We start from the raw sequence: 16,512 nt of genomic DNA on the forward strand, positions 1-16,512 counted from the left end.
TCTGTCTAGTCAAGGCTATGGTTTTTCCTGTGGTCATGTATGGATGTGAGAGTTGGACTGTGAAGAAAGCTGAGCACCGAAGATTTGATGCTTTTGAACTGTGGTGTTGGAGAAGACTCTTGAGAGTCCCTTGGACTGCAAGGAGATCCAGCCAGTCCATTCTGAAGGAGATCAGCCCTGGGATTTCTTTGGAAGGAATGATGCTGAAGCTGAAACTCCAGTACTTTGGCCACCTCATGCGAAGAGTTGACTCATTGGAAAAGACTCTGATGCTGGGAGGGATTGGGGGCAGGAGAAGAAGGGGACAACAGGGGATGAGATGGCTGGATGGCATCACGGACATGAGTCTGAGTGAACTACGGGAGATGGTGATGAACAGGGAGGCCTGGCATGCTGCGATTCATGGGGTCGCAAAGAGTCGGACATGACTGAGCAACTGAACTGAACTGAACTGAACTGATGGGGTTCTCAGGGCAAGAATACTGAAATGGTTTGCCATTCCCTTCTCCAGTGATTTGTCAGACCTCTCCACCATGACCCGTCCTTCTTGGGTGGCCCTACAAGGCATGGCTTATAGTTTCATTAAGCACATTCTTACATTTATCTACTAGGGAGTCAAGTGGCTTCAGAACTAACCCATCATAAAATGGTATTTGGGTCCTTTAATAACTTTGGCCTATAACAGATACTTCTTAGGCTTAAGAACATGGATTCAAAAATACCACTGAATCTACTTTTAACAAACAAACTTTCACTAAAAATACAGTGCCTTGAATGTTCCCAGCACAAATACACAGGAGTTTTGTGAAGCTAACACAAGCTGCTTCACTAAAACTGGATGGATTATCTGAAATGGTATCATGGATACCATAAGCTTCAGAGAAATTTCTTTTTAAAATTTATTTTTTAATTGAAGGATAATTGCTTTACAGAAAGATCTTTCTTAGAAAGAGGCATCACCATAGAAAGCATGTCTAAATATTTAATAAAAGTGAAGTGAATTCCCTAGACACAAAATTTACACCTGTTCAAGGGCCTCAAAGGGCAATGATTTTCCCATTATAGTTGGTTACATTTGATGATTTTTTCATAGAGAAGAGCTCTACATGCTCAGTTAGCTAGCCACAAAAGAGTAAAATAACTAGCCGTGCTGCCTAGTAGGGGAGTAAGGTATGCCCTTCTAGACGTTTTACTCCTACCTGAGTTAACGGAACATAATACTTCATTTTAGGTTTTCTTCTTCCTGATATGGTTCAAATATTTTCTTCTTTTAAAACTACTTGCTTACTAGACTCAGAAACATATCGCTAGCTTGGCAGGACAATTTTGTAAACAAGGGAATCAACTGTCAAAACTATCTTGGGCCTATATGTACACCAACTATTTCAGTTATAATTTATTTAAAGGATCAAAAGTCAGTTTCATCATGTTCTTTTAAATATGACTTCTTAGAATTCCTTGACCTTGGTACTTTAGAAATACTTAAATACCTGAAGTAAAACACATGAGCGGCAAAACTAAAATATTATATTAAGGTTCTGATAAATCAATTGAAGGGATATTTACTGTGGTGTTGTAAATTCTGTTTACCATGGCATGCAATAAAGATTTAAAAAATTTAAATTATGTTTTGGAAAAGAGAGACACATTATACATCTATACAAAGCACCAATGAATATTTACAACAAATAAAAGTTAAAAAAAAAAAGCTCTATATTTACCTGGTAGGTTAGTAACTAGCTGACCTCTGATAAAATCATCTACTTCTTCTGGTTTTAAGTGGTATTGGCCATCTGGTTTTGCTTTTCTAGTTGCCATTCTAGCCAGCAGAATATTAGAACCTATAAAAAAATTTTTTTAAAAAAAGAAAGAAGTCATTTAAGAAACAGTTACAATTATTTTCAAATTTTCCTAACAAAGACATCTACAGATAGGTTATCAATCAAATTTCTAAAAAGAATGAAAATAATCTGCAACTGTGGTAATTGAGTTGCTAAGTCATGTCTGACTGTTTTGCAACCCTATGGACTGCAGCCCTCCAGGCTCCTCTATCCATAGGATTTTCCAGGCAAGAATAGTGGAGTGGGTTGCCATTTCCTTCTCCAGGAGTATCTTCCCAACCCAGGAATCAAACCCACATCTCCTCTACATGTCTCCTGCATTCCAGGTGGATACTATACCACTGATCCATCAGGGAGACTCAAATATTTAAAATATTTATTTGTCTGTGCCCGGGTCTTAGATGCAGCATGCAGAATCTTTAGTTGTAGCACACAGGATAGTTTCCTGACCAGGGTCAGAACCCCGGCCTCCTGCTTTGGGAGTACAGGGTCTTGGCCACTAGATCACCAGGAAGTGGTCATTTTAAGCATAATACAAAACTGGCAGAATTCTGTTAAGTATTACAGATTATAACCACCATGTTTCCTGGACAGAGGTTTCCTTTTGTTCCCAAACATGTACATTTCAGCATCTCCCACTCAGGTAAAGGAGCAGAGAAAACAATCCTAATCAAAGACTAGAGGTTTACAGGCAGGCAAGCATCAGCAATCAGCTCATTTTACCAAACAATCTTTGTGTTTCTGGCCACACCGTGCAGCCTGCAGGATCTTAGTTCCCCAACCAGGGACTGAACCGGGCCCATGGCAGTGAACGTTCAGAGTCCTAACCACTGGACCGCCAGGGAAGTCCCTCGATTTACCAACCAGTGGATCCACACCAGGGAGAAATAAGGCCAAAGAAATGCCACTGGACGGGGGGGAGTCCCCAAAACCAGATGTCTCACTATATGATCAGAATACGGGCACAGAACTGCAGGTATGAGTGTCTTAGAAAAGAAGGCAGACAGACAGGGAGGTCCAAGGTATGTCAGTGGACACAGACATTAACGCAGAGCAGAGAGGCGGCTACCGGGGCCAGAGAAGGTGTCAGACAGCTGAGAAACATCTCAGTGGAGGGGTCAGATGAACTTCTATGTAAATAACAAAATCTCTACAAACTACAGAAGACTATTTCTATAAAGGACATATTTCAGTTTTATGGGAAACTTATTTAAAAACAATGTGTTTTCCTAGGGTTAATGTAAAAATATTCATGAAGAGAAAAAGTACTGCAAAGTCACACCAAAATGATAAAAGTGGTGAGCTGTGAAGAAAAAGAGGGCTGAGAAGTAGAAACATCATTTGGGACTTTTGTCTTAATTATGTGCTTGAACTTAAAAGAACATATTCATATCATCCCACTTGTAAGTTTAAAATAAATACAATTAAAAACAAAGAATTAACCCTGTGCCTGATAGCGGACTCCAGGAGGCAAGTCCTATCTGCAGGCCACACCCAGGAGCCCAAGGGCAGGCCTGCTGGAAAGCGGAGGGATGCTGTTAACCTGCTTTGCATTGGGCGGGCCAAAAAGTCTCTTCAGGGTTTCCTGTTACATCTTATGGAAAAACCCAAACAAACTTTCTGGCCAACCCAGTATTTTCTGGGGCTCATGATGTTCTGACTTCTTAAAAGCCCCACCTGATGGGGAGCACCTACCCTCCCAGGGCTGGTTCACTCCTGAAGATGGCAAGCCGCTTCCAGTTCCTGGGAGCCCGTCTCACACACCCCTCCAGAAACCCAGCCTCCTAACCACACTCACACACACCACAGCAGAGGCTCCAGCCGAGGAGCCCGTTCCCTCACACTTCCGCCTCCAGATCTAGACCTGGTGCTCTCTCAGGTCGCCCTGCGAGGGCCACACGAGCAATCACGGTCTTCAGTCAGCAGGGGCACCGAGTGTGCTCAGAGAGGAGGCAGGCAGGGAAGCTGAGGGCGATGTGGGGGACTCCAGAGCACAGCGCGCGAGACCAAGAGGAGCACAGATGACAGGGGCACGTGTCCACACTGGTGAGTTCTGCAGAGGCAGTGAAGACGGGGCTGGCTGAGGGGCCCGGGGAGCTTCAGAGAGTAATCGAGTTCCTACAAGACTCAGCACCACGGAACTCCAAACCCAGCCCCACTGCACGGCTTTAAACACAGGCTCTGTTCACCTGAGAAAAATAACAGTGTTGACTAATACTGAATTCAATTCTCCCCATTTTTGAGGGAAAAGAATACTCCAACTTGTATACTCTAAAGACGTTATCAACCATTTACTAACACTTTCAACAGTTTGACCTCAGGCTTCGCCTGTGAGCCACACTTAAGCACCATCTCAGAAGTGGAGGCCTAAACATGAAAGTGATAAAAACACCACCTAAAAACCACTCCTAAAGTTAACTGGGATTCAGTGCTCCGAGAGCGAGGCTCCGACTACAATGAATAGTACGAGAGTCGCCGGCTACTCACCGATCCCCACAGAGGCAGCACATTTAGTCTGGTCCTTAATTTCCATGCGGACAGCATTCGCAAACTCGTCAGGCGTGAGTCTGGTCTCGGCGAGGATCTCGGTGATGTCCACCAGGGCTTCGTCACAGCTGACAGCTTCGATGTTATGTGTGTAGCTGTCGACACAGAGCAGAGGCGCCGAGGCACAGCCACGCTTAACACATGCCCAGCCACACAGGCTTCCCACGGCCGCCTTCTCCAGCATTCCCTTATGAGACTTAAGAGGCTGAAAGGGTTAGCATTTTAACTGAACTGGCTCAAGTCACTTAACCTCTAACTGCAAAGTTCATCAGTATTTTTTTCCATATTAACTACCAAAAATACAACAGAAATGATCACTTCAATTTCTCTACACTGAGAACACCTCCATGAACCTTTGAATATCTGGAAAGTACTGAGTCAATTAGAACTGTCACAACATTTAATTTTAAACATATTCGAACATGTTTTACCAGAATCCCTGAGGAAGAGACAAACCACACAAATCAAGCCGCTGATTGTCTCCTGGACACAAATGCCTAGGATAGAGCAGGATATGATGGCCGGCCAGCCACGCGCCCATCTGGAAGGACACCAGTGGCAGTCTCTTCAGATGGGAACCCTGCAGGCTGTGGTTTTGGCTGTTACTGTTTTTGGTCAGGACCTACCTACACAGAGCACTGTTTTGGTTCATCAGAGGAAAGGAAGAGGGAGAGAAGAGTTGTTGTGTGGCTCTGATGTTCATTAAATACGTGGACCACAGGCCAGCAGAGGCCTCAGGACGAGCAACAGATCTTCAAATAATCCACCTGGTGAAGTACCAGGGGGCCAGCCCTCACCTCTCACCACAACTCACTGCAGGCTGTGAATCAGATTAATTACTATCAACAATCATTTAAGAGATGAGTGGTCCGTCTTGGATTAACTCCAGAGAGCAAACTGTCAGAGCAGACGGTGTCCTGATACGACAGCTGCCCTGAGGCGGGATGTCCAAAGGTGGCAGGAGAATAACAGGGAATCTTTGGCTCAAAGAACAGCCACATGGCCACTGAAAATGTCTCCACCGACCCAAACTACACGGCAGTGTCTGCGAAGTCCCCACCCTGCGGTGCAGGCTGTGGGCCAGTCCGGCTCTGGAACCCCAGGCCACCAGCTCAGACCCACCTCCAGCCCTCGCGTGCTGCCGCGCCCAACCACAGCCCCGGGGGGGACCCAACAAGCACAGGCTCCACCTGCTAACAGGGTGGCCCCGTCTTTGGGGTCTTAGGACCACTGTGTGAGAATTGGCTTCCCCCAGCCCTAAGTCCACACACCGACAGCAGAGAGCTTCCCTGGCCCTCTGAGGTTCACACTGCGTTAAAGGCAGCCCCCCAAAGGCGGGGCCTGGATCTGACTCCTCTCCTGCAGGAGTGGCGGCATCGACAGTCGTCTGCACGTGGTAGATGCTCCATAAACAGGAGAGGAAGCAGTGACGAGAGAGGCGAGCACCTCCCTCAGAACAGCAACCCAGCCTAAGGGCTGACCGGCGTCCACCCACACCTCGCCCGTGGCTGTGCCCGCTGCCCTCGGCAGAGCTTAGCAGCTGGGACAATGACCTTATCTGGCCTTTTAGAAAGAAAATATGCTAACTTTAGAGCATACAGGGCTTGCCATATACTTATTTAAAAGTTTGAGTTTTGAATTAACATTAAATATATGTATACTGTAAATATTCAAAAAACAAAATCTCTTTTTCTCAAGCCATCTAATCACCTATCTTGAGACTACGGCCGACCCTTGAACAACAGTGGTATGAACCTTGAGGGATGGCTCATACATGGATTTGTTTCAGCAGTGAATACGAAGAGTGCTACGGAGAAGCCGTGGGTACGGGCAGCTGGCTGTGGGCTACACATGATTCTGCACCTTGTGGAGGACAGCACCCCACTGCCACCAAGTCGTTCGAGGGCCAGCTGTATCACTAAACATTTTTACAAAAGCCAACATTTGGCACGCCTAATGATTTCAGAGGACAAAGGGTTCAAAAGAATCCCTACTTGTGAACCTATAGTTCTAATTTTCAACAAAACTATAACTCATATTTAATAAAAGAGAACAGCCAGCTTAAAAACGCCCATCTTTCATCTGTCTGGTTCCATGAAGGGAAAACTGGAACCACTGAGCAAGAATCACGTAGACAGAAGATCAGACCCCCAGTGGCACGGTCGAGCAGCTCAGGTCCAGCCGCACAGAAGTGTCCCGAGGCCTGAGCCTCGCCCTGGAGGTGCTTACGGAAGGAGGGGGCTTTCCAACAGGCCTGAGGCAGCTGGTCCCTCCTCAGTATGAGGCATGAGCAGTCAAGGGACGGGAGAGTGAGCATGGTGCACATACCTGGCCAGCGTCTCGTACATCGTCCGTGCAACCTCTTTATACGCATGGAAGTCATAAGGGACTGCCTGGAGACTGGGACAGAGCTGTTTGGCTTGCCCGAAAAACATTCCATTCCTAATGCCAACTTGCCTAGAGAGAGAACAGAATACAGAGGAGGTTAGACCTGGAATGTTTAAAAGCCAAATCAACTATCAAATATTGCTATCTCCCCAAGCCATCGACACGAGTTTCATTTAACTCCCCTCTCAGGAGAGGTAAAACCCAGGCAGTGAGAAAGCTTACAGGTTTGTTTCCCCACAAAGGAGAATCCCACAACTGTCAGATAAGTGTAAGTGACCCAGCAGACATGCCCAAATGTGTTATTCAGACATCTCCTGGGCCTTGTGCCTCCGACCCCTCTGCAGATGCCAGAGCATCCCCTGCCAGCAACGTCACAACCAGCACAGAGCAGGACCGTGCTGTGGAGGTCTGCTGCCCCCAAGAGGGCCTGGCTCAGCCGCAGTTCATCCCCCAAAGACAGAGAGCCACACACAACAGTGAGTGCTGCACGACAGACGGACAGGATACGCTCATCCTGTCACCACCCGGCTCCCCCACGGCCGACTCCAAGCGCCTGCGTGGGTTCCACGTGGCTGAGATGCCAGCAGGGGTGGCCACAGCGGGACGTCACTCTGGGAGGAGCCAGGGGTCCGCAACTCTGAGGGACCCGACTGAAAACAGTACATCTCAAATCTACGTGTCTCTGGGCCCAGTATCGCCTTTGATGTTTACAGCATTCAGCACAAAACTGTAATTATGGGATTACGCACGATGAGTGAAGTTCCATGTTACTACTCTGCAATGGATCAAGAAAAAATCTTACAGGAAAAACACAAGCAGATGACCGTGAGCAGTGCTTCCCGAGATTACATACTTCTAGATAAATGCATCACATGGTTACTTCACGTTTCCACTCAGTAAACACGTACTCACTCAGTGCTCAGTACTGAGTACAGAGATGTCCCTATTTTTAAGAAACACGGTCTTCAATATGCAGAGGCCTGCAGCTCCCTGACCATCCCAGACCACCAGTGAGCACCAAGGAGGAAAAGAATCCTCCACGCTACTGAGATGAAATGGTACATTTTTAAAATGTATATAAAACAGTAATGGATGATCAGACTGCAAAGCCCAGAGTAGATGAGAAACATCTAATAGGAGGGAAAATGACCGGAAAGGAAGAGATGACTAACAAATCTCGGTAAAGAAAACAATGCTCTCACTCATTTAACAAAAATCAAGGTCTCAGGCGCCATGTGATGCATGGGCAGAAGACAGGGAACAAAGCGGACCCCGTGGCGTCCACCAGGATGACCCGCACGGGCGGGGGGACAGGCTCCAGCCGACGGGCCTCACTGTGAGGCAGGGGAGTGCCTGCATCACAGTTTACAGGGCCACACGGAAGTACACAAATGGTCTAAAACATGACATGCAGGTTCAACATGTAAAAGCTAAACTTACAAATTAAAGGAATGTGTTACATAATTCCTGTAAGTACTAGATTCTTATATTTAGTATACTTTCATTTTCTAATTTTTGACCTTCACAAAATATTTCACAGGCATATTACTTAGAAAAATATAATACATCAACTTAACAGACTCAGGTATACCAATATCCCAGAAAGAAATGCTTGGGGATCACTAGACACTGTAAGGAAGTTATGAACAAAAAAGGAAAAACCTAAGAGGCCTCCCACAACTAAGAGAAGTAAAACACTCTTAGTCGGTGGTTGGGAAAGGAGGCTTCTTTCATATAAAACAAATGAGTAGGGCTTCCCTGACGGTCCAGTGGTTCGGATTCAGCGCTCTCATTGCCAAGGGCCTGCGTTCAACCCCTGGTTGGGGAACTAAGATCCCACAAGCCATGCAGCATGGTCAAAAAATAATAATAAACAGGTAAAGACAATTACAAAACAGTCTGCAATGACTTCACTACAATGACATCTATGCCCGTCAACTGACACGGTGAGCAGGGTCAGCCGGCAGGGCTGCGCAGGTGCTCGCAGCCGGGCCTACAGGGAGAGCGGCGCACACCTTCCTCTCTGCGCTGCGCGCTCACACAAGCGTCCTTGGTGCTGCAGGAGACAACGTTAAAAACCCAACCATCAAATCACCGTTATTGCCAATTCAATATTCTGAAGGACAGCCACATCACAAATTCAGGATTGTAAAGAGTGAAAACTGAGGTTTAGAAATTATTTGCTCCTTAAAATCGATAATTGTAGGATATTTGCATATCATTACCTATCCATCCACATATCTGCCTTCTAAGTTAGTTGTGAATAAAGCTATTACTAGTTCTCTATGCTGCTTTAGTCACTAAGTGGTGTCCGACTCTTGAGACCCCAGGGACTACACAGCCTGCCAGGTTCTCTACGGTAAATATAAGTAAAGATAACAGGCATGCAAATCCTGACTTGGCGGATTAGATTCTACCTTCCTATGGCTTCTACAGTCACGTTCCATACTTAGCTGACCCATTATTATAAAGTCCATGTCTACTGAAAACTCTCCAGTGCCTAAAACTGGGATGACCGTCCCTACAACCTAGTCTCCAGTCCAAGCCCAGAAACATTTCTCTGATGCAACTCCAAATATATTCATAAAAAAAAACTCACTGAAGGAAAATATAACTGTTAGATAACCTTTAAAAAATAGGGTATCCAAGAGACCCTCATTAGGAGTAGCCTAGAAAATGAAAAGTTACAATTAAAGGACCAAAACCCAACTGTTGCAGGTTTCATGTTTTTCTTTCCCCCCAACTTACACTCAAATTCATTTTCACCACTTTTCGCATCTCCTTAAAACAAACATTTGCCATCTAAGTGACACTTAAAGGGCTTGCTGCACAGCATTTGGCCTTCATATATCATCACTCCAATCATTCTCAACATATTCAGCTTGACAATCACCATCTGTGGTACAATACAAACGCCCTATCCAAACACCAACAGGCCTGGAGTCCAAAACCTCCAGGAGCTGGCAACACTCCTGACTCTGGGGCGACCTTGGCACTCACTCCCCAACCAGCATCCAGCAGGCGACGCAGAACACGGGCAGCACAGGAAGGCAGCTTCCATGTCACCGACAGCCAAGCCCAGAGACTGGGAAAGCATCCCTCACAGCTTCGCTACACGACGCCCGGCCCCCAGAAGCATATCGTCTGTCACCACCCCGAAACTCAGCAGTGGGAGGAGACTAGCCCACTGCGCACGGCACAGAATCAGCTCTAAACTTCCTGCACCAATGAAAACACAGTAATATACAATGCATCCAGATCTAATTATCTTTTTCATTAAAGAAAGTTTCAATTCCTTGGTGACATTATCAACCAAACGATGAAGAAGATTAAAACATAACTCTGTTACTGAGAAAAGCAAAGTCAGTCTGGGAGTAAAAGCTTGACGTGTCATAAAGGATTTGAATATAATCCTTTTTTCTTAAATATCCTTTTAATAAAATAATTGGCAAGATTTTAAGCAAACTATTCTGGTTAGATGATGATGTATCAAGATCATTTTTTGATCAGATGAGACTTGCTTGAGTAACTCCAACTTTAAATCAAGAAAACTGTTCTATATATCAAGTCGTTGTTGTATGCTGTTAATGTCACATGTCAATTATATCTCACTTTTTAAAAAGTATGAATGACAAAACCATTAAGACACTACCAAACAAAAAAAGGGCTAAAAGCTGTATCCGCTGTGACCCCAGCGTGCTGCTGTAACTGGTGAATGCTTCCACACTGGCGAGTGATGTGCAAACGCTCTGCTGCTGCTGTTCAGTTGCTCAGTCGTGTGCAACTCGTCGTGACCCCGGGAGCCGAGACTCACAAGGCTCCACGCCCCTCGGCACCTCCTGGAGCTTGCCCAAGCTCGTGTCCCTTGAGTCGGTGATGCCACCTGGCCACCTCACCCTCTGCCACCCTTTTCCTGTCTTCAGCTTTCTCTCCCAGCCTGAGGGTCTTTTCCAATGATTCACCTGCTCCCATCAGGTGGCCAAAGTACTGGAGCTTCAACTTCAGCATCAGTCCTTCCGAAGAGTATTTTGGGTTGATTTCCTTTAAGACTGACTAGTTTGCTCTCTGTGCAGCCCGAGGGACTCTCAAGAGCCTCCTCCAGCACCACAGTCCCAAAGCATCGGTCCTCTGGCACTCTGCCTTCTTTCGCCTAGCTCTCACACCCACACATATCTAGTGGAGAGACCACAGCCTTAACTAGGCGAGTCTATGTCAGCAAAGTGATGGCTTTGCTTTCTAACACACAGTCTAAATGCTTGCTGTGTTACAAAGTGTCTGTGTTCAGTTAACAAGGACGAAAAAAATAATGAATGCTCTTTTAATTAATTCCTTAATCATTAATCATTACTCCATTTTTACAACCTGAATAATCGATTTCTAAAAGCATCTTTCTAGACTATGAGGAACATGTGATATGTGTGTCTCCCCTGGAGCTGACACAGCTGGCTGTAGTCGGGGCTCGCGCTGGCAGGCTGGCGGCACTGCAGCTTGAGGTGAGCGGGTGACCAGGCGTGCCAGGGTGGGACTGCTGCGCTGCGGCCTAACAGGCAGTCAAGTTTAGCGTAATTTAAAAGATACTGAGTGCCAGGCTTAAACAACAAGGGGTTTCTTCTGGCAGAAAGAAAGAGCGATCAGAGCAGATGGCCCCAAGGGCCTCTTCCACCCAGAAATATCTAATTCTTTAATCTTATGCTTCGGAAGACAACGACTGGAAAATGACAGTGTCCAGCTTCTCTTGGTTTTCACCACAGAACCTACTGCTTCAGCAGGACACTGAAGTATTTATTTAAAGCTACCAAGCATTTGTGAAGGCAAAAAAAAAAAAAAGGAAACGGAAGGGATTAAGGTTAGAAAGACTTCTTTCCATATTTGTTACATTTAAATCACAGGCTTGAGTAACCCATCTAGATCCATTTCAAAAGATTATATAAGAAACGAAGTGAATTAATTATTCATTAAGCATTACATCTTTAATGCCTACATACCTGGCTTCATAACTACAAGATGCGATTTCAGCCTTTGACAAAACAGAATCAATTCCATTTATCTGTGCAGAATCTTGACACTCCCACGTTGACGGATCTGGTATTTCTGCTTCAAAAATAAAATTGAATGATATGTTAAAAGCTGATTTTCCTTAACTTTCATTCAAGAAGTTTACCATTCATTTCATATACAAACGTTCAATAAATTCCAAATAAACTGACATTTACCCCCTAATTATTTAACAAAAGAAAATCTAAAACTCTAAAATAAGCTTACTTCCAGTATATCCTTTACCAGCAATCAAGAACTTATCACAATACATACAGTTCTATCTCAATAACAGTTTGAAGAGACATATACCAAAGGATAAATATAAACCATCCCTTTAGGTCTCTGGAGAGGCACAAGAATAATGAACCCCCGCCTACAGCCGCAAAAGGATGACACAGCTCTCCCAACCTCCAGCTTCACACAAGAACACCAAAGCGCACAGTCTAGACAGCATGCAATCTGAGCTATGATTTCTGATACAGCACGTCCTGTGATATGACCAGCAAGTGAGAAATGGATTAAAACACAACTTCAGTTATGTCTCTTGGGACACCACCAAATTCCCAAATAGAATATGCTCTAAAAAAAAATCTATTCTCACAGTTGTACTATTCTGAACAAAAAATACCATGAGTCAGTAAAATAAGACTAAGAGTGCTTGGGCTAATTCTAGACAAACACCGAGAGCACAATGTTAACAGCACGTCACTAACAAGCTCAGGATCTCGTTTCTATTTATTTCAGAGACATAACATTCCATGAAAAACCAGCCAAGTAAAAAGCACTGCCAGGTAAACAAAGGTTTACAAACAACTCCTCCTGGTCTGACTTCAGTGATCAACATATTTCACCCAACCATGCAACACAGACATGCAAGTCTGGGTTCCAGCACCCACACACATGAAGCATAAAGGCAAATCAGTCTGAGGGCTGGCATATTCATGGGGTCAAATTCCACTTGCATTCAAATCAAAATCAGCACAGCACACAATCTGAGCCATGATTTCTGATACAGCATGACTAATATATGCTATACTAGGACAAATTAAAGACAGAATGCAGAGGAGTTGACCCAGTGTCCTGAAGGGGTTTAGAAGGCTAAACATCAGCTTTAATAGTCCATCATTCTAAGCTGAAGATCTGTAAGGATTTCAGGGTTGTTAGTATGACAGTTCAATAGTAGCTGCTGCTAACCCAAAAAAGAAGAGCTGAAGCCTGGACAGCCACAACCAGCTGCCTTTCAAAGCAGCACCCATGAGTTATGCCTTAAGAGCTGGGGAGTCAGGGGACTTCTATTCGAAGGGTTAATTAACCCACCTAAGGGAAAAGTGACGCTGCTGGTGAGAACACTGTCCGTGGTCCCTGCTCCCACTGGCCTGCCTGGGGAGCCTTGCAAAATTCTCTGCTCTGGGTGGACTGACCCAGTCCACAGTGCAGCAGGGCATAATGCCTCCATGAGCGGAGGCTTCATGGGAGGTTCAGGAGAATTGCAGGGACACACTGGAGGGCAAAGGAGAAGGCTGCTCGTCAAATCCTGACAAACCAGATGGGCACATGGAGTATGTGCAGGGACGGCTGGAGAAATCAGAGGACCCACATCTGTGAAAAAGAAATCGCTGAGAATAAATCTATGCTAATACAATTTAAAACGTTGGTCGCTCTTTAGAATGAACGCTGAAGTTGCTGAAGGGATAGGGAACACCTGCATTCTGGAATCTGGGAAGGGAGAATTTCCAAATTTGAGATGGTCAACGAAAACGCTCACTGCTGAGTATGGCTCAGGAGCAGCTGCAAAGAAGCCAGGGGTGGAGACCCTTCATGCTGGTCTGATCAGACAGAGTCCCTGAATATAACAAGTAAGAAACTGAGGTCCTATAAAAGGCTAATGATGCTGTTGGTTCTAATACCTTGCCTAGATGTACAAGATAAAACATCAGAACTGAATTTTTTCTTTTTTAAGTTATGGTACAGAAGGCAAAGATTCTAATTCCTATATTGGTCCTCAATGTTTTAAAATTTGGTGTCATATCTAATTATAGGACCCAGGGAAAGAAAGATCAAATAACAACAAGGAAAGAGGAACAAAAGCACTGGAAAAACAAGTTCCAGGTGTGAGCTTAACTGCAACCAAACTGTAACAAGGGACATCTATTCACATTAAATGCAGCAAATATTGTTAAGACACTCACAGGTCAAAAGTTTAGGACACACATAAAAGTGAACGATGTCAAGTCAGAGAGAGTATAAAACGTAAAGTATCGTATTCTCTTTTTCTAGTGACAGGAAAATCTAGTTTTGACAGTTTTCAATGGCAAGTGCAACAACAATACTTCTAATATTTACCTTCTGGCTTACCACTCATGAAAATCCAGCAGCTACACAGAGGAAGACAATTAAGTTATTACCCAGGTCAGAATTCTGCTTACACTGCTTATGGTCAGATCATTGGTGACAGGAGGAAAGACCTGAGAGGACCAGCTCTCCACTCTGAGGAAGGCTGCTGCTTGCCAAGACCAAACGTCCGGACGCACACTGCGTAACAGGGGCAGACACAAGATTCTACCCACAGGAGCAGCTCTGAGCATCGGGGTACCAAGAGACGCAATGAGCAGCGTGCACAGCCGTTTTCCCTCTTTAAAGCTCATTCAGAATTTCTTGAGTGCCCAGTGTGACGAGTGCTGTGCATTCTCTTAAGCTACCTGTTTGCCAGGATGTTAGATTTCATCTTTAATACCACACAGAAAAGACAAAAAGGAAACCAACCTACCACAAAACCAAGCTACCAATACTTCAACTACTCATCTTGTCAAATATCACAATACAACTAACTCTCAACAAGTTCAGAATGCCAACCTCAAATTCTACTCACTTCACACGAAACACTAGAATCTCAAAAACTCTCTTATTTAATGACCAGGAAAAGTTTCAGCAAATCTGGAGACTGCAAGTGCACATGAAGTGTCAGAACGCAGCTCTAATTATTCTCTTTGTATCCATGGCGTGCAGACGATCACAACCAGCAAGAAAAACTAATCCCAAAAAGGTCCTCCAAGAATTTACTGGTGTTCCTCTCCTCTTAATTTCATCGAGGTCATTTCTAAAAGAAGCCCCAATTTTTGTAACTGAAAACTAAGAACCCGAAATAACTGGGACGTAATTTAACTGCAAGCCTTCCAGACTACTACATATCTAATCTCTATTTGCTGATTAACACTTTTCTGAAAAATTAATTTAAAAAAATTGTATTTGCAGACATCCATGAGAAAACTGACCAATGTCAAATAATTACTTAGTAATTACTAAGCAAACATTTCTCAGGGAAAACTGCAGGATCGGGGAGGGAGGAGGAGGGGAGAGAAATGAAAATCTTAACAGTAATGTGATTAGTGTAATGTATTTAATTTTTGCTTATTAACAGCCAAAATTTAAAAGCCAAAGAGGCAAGAAAAAAGTTTCTCATATGAAACAGGTACCACAAAGATGTGGGGGATGACTGCTGGCATTTATCTTCTCACTCCAGCAAACTAAACCCTGAGCTGCTCTTCAGTCCACTGATGCATACACGTCTTCAGAAAACAAACTTCAGTGTCCTTACTGGGATCAAAGCCCAAAACAACAGGTAATTAATTAACCTCTAGACCTGTCAAGTCTAGAGGTTCCTACAAAATGATGTCCATGATTTTCCTCCCCAAACTAAATCTATACAAAGCAAGCTAATCATGCCTTTTAAACATTCTTCACTCTTTCCCAGGACAATTCAACAAAGCCTAACTATAAAGCACTCATTTGTGTTATGTTCAGATTTTGCTTTAATATGTGAGACTGACACCCTTAAAACCCCTGAATGAAAAAGCTAATTGTTTCAACTCTGCTTTTATTTCTGTAACAACAGAACCAAAGCAAAATGCAGAAGTCTTCGACAGGTGCACTAGGACGTCACAGCTTGCTATCTGTACCTGCTTTGCCTCTCAGGATCTTATTCTGATAATACTGCCACTCCAACTGGGGGTTAGCGCCAGGACGCAGAGGGGCCCTGCCAGTGCCCCTGTTACTTGTAACAGCCACTGGTTTTCCTGTAAGAAGAGTACAGTTAGTTTTAAATCTAAGTACAGGAACGTTAACAACACTAAAAAACATGTAATGGAGAATTTTTCAAAAGACATTAAAAAAATAGCTTTATTCAGGCGTTAGTCCCTAATGGAGCCAGGAGCTTTAAAGTTTATCAACTGCTATGCAAAAGTCATCTCAGTGTCTCTGCACCCCCCAAAGTAAACTATTCATGACAATTTTGATGCATTTATTCAACTTGAAAGCAACACTATCATAGCTTCTCATTGTCTCTCTGGTTTCTTAAAGTAGAAAACAGGCAACATAGACCCTCAATTCAGAGTGGCAGGGTGAGGAGAGAAAGAAAAACTGTATCTAGGCTTTTTATAATTCTGGTATCAAAAAAGTAAGGTAACATCTAATCTTTATTTTTACAGCAAGAAATAAACTAATCAAATATATATGCAGAGGAATCACAACCTGACCTACTACACAATCAAAAGTGAGTATATATAGTCATGAAATTTTTGGTTTAGTTACAGAATCTTTCTCACACCATTTCCTTGTATGCATATGTGTCAGAAGACAGCTCTAACTCTGTAAACCATCAGCATGGATAATTCATGGGGTTTTTTTGTGTGTGTGTATAAAA

The 16,512-nt window shown here is 44.1% G+C and overlaps 1 protein-coding gene across 4 annotated transcripts in view; it reads right to left on the reverse strand.

Moving 5' to 3' along the window:
- The window catches only part of REV1 (REV1 DNA directed polymerase), a 54,687-nt gene that overhangs the window by 17,075 nt on the left and 21,100 nt on the right, over nucleotides 1-16,512 (reverse strand). For 3 of the 4 annotated variants that reach the window (XR_005725816.1, XM_040267679.1, XM_040267677.1), the window contains exons 7-11: nucleotides 15,770-15,886; nucleotides 11,762-11,870; nucleotides 6,717-6,845; nucleotides 4,329-4,483; nucleotides 1,722-1,841 (exon numbers count right to left, since the gene is read on the reverse strand). Coding sequence is in view for 3 of the 4 variants with exons in the window: in XM_040267679.1 (XP_040123613.1) it covers nucleotides 1,722-1,841; nucleotides 4,329-4,483; nucleotides 6,717-6,845; nucleotides 11,762-11,870; nucleotides 15,770-15,886 (630 nt within the window). In the remaining variant the exon portion in view is untranslated. The remainder of the gene's footprint in view (nucleotides 1-1,721; nucleotides 1,842-4,328; nucleotides 4,484-6,716; nucleotides 6,846-11,761; nucleotides 11,871-15,769; nucleotides 15,887-16,512) is intronic. The other variant, XM_040267678.1, reaches the window with a different exon arrangement.

This window comes from Oryx dammah, unplaced genomic scaffold, assembly GCF_014754425.2.
Source record: "Oryx dammah isolate SB20612 unplaced genomic scaffold, SCBI_Odam_1.1 HiC_scaffold_25, whole genome shotgun sequence".
In the NCBI taxonomy this organism is placed as follows: Eukaryota; Metazoa; Chordata; class Mammalia; order Artiodactyla; family Bovidae; genus Oryx; species Oryx dammah.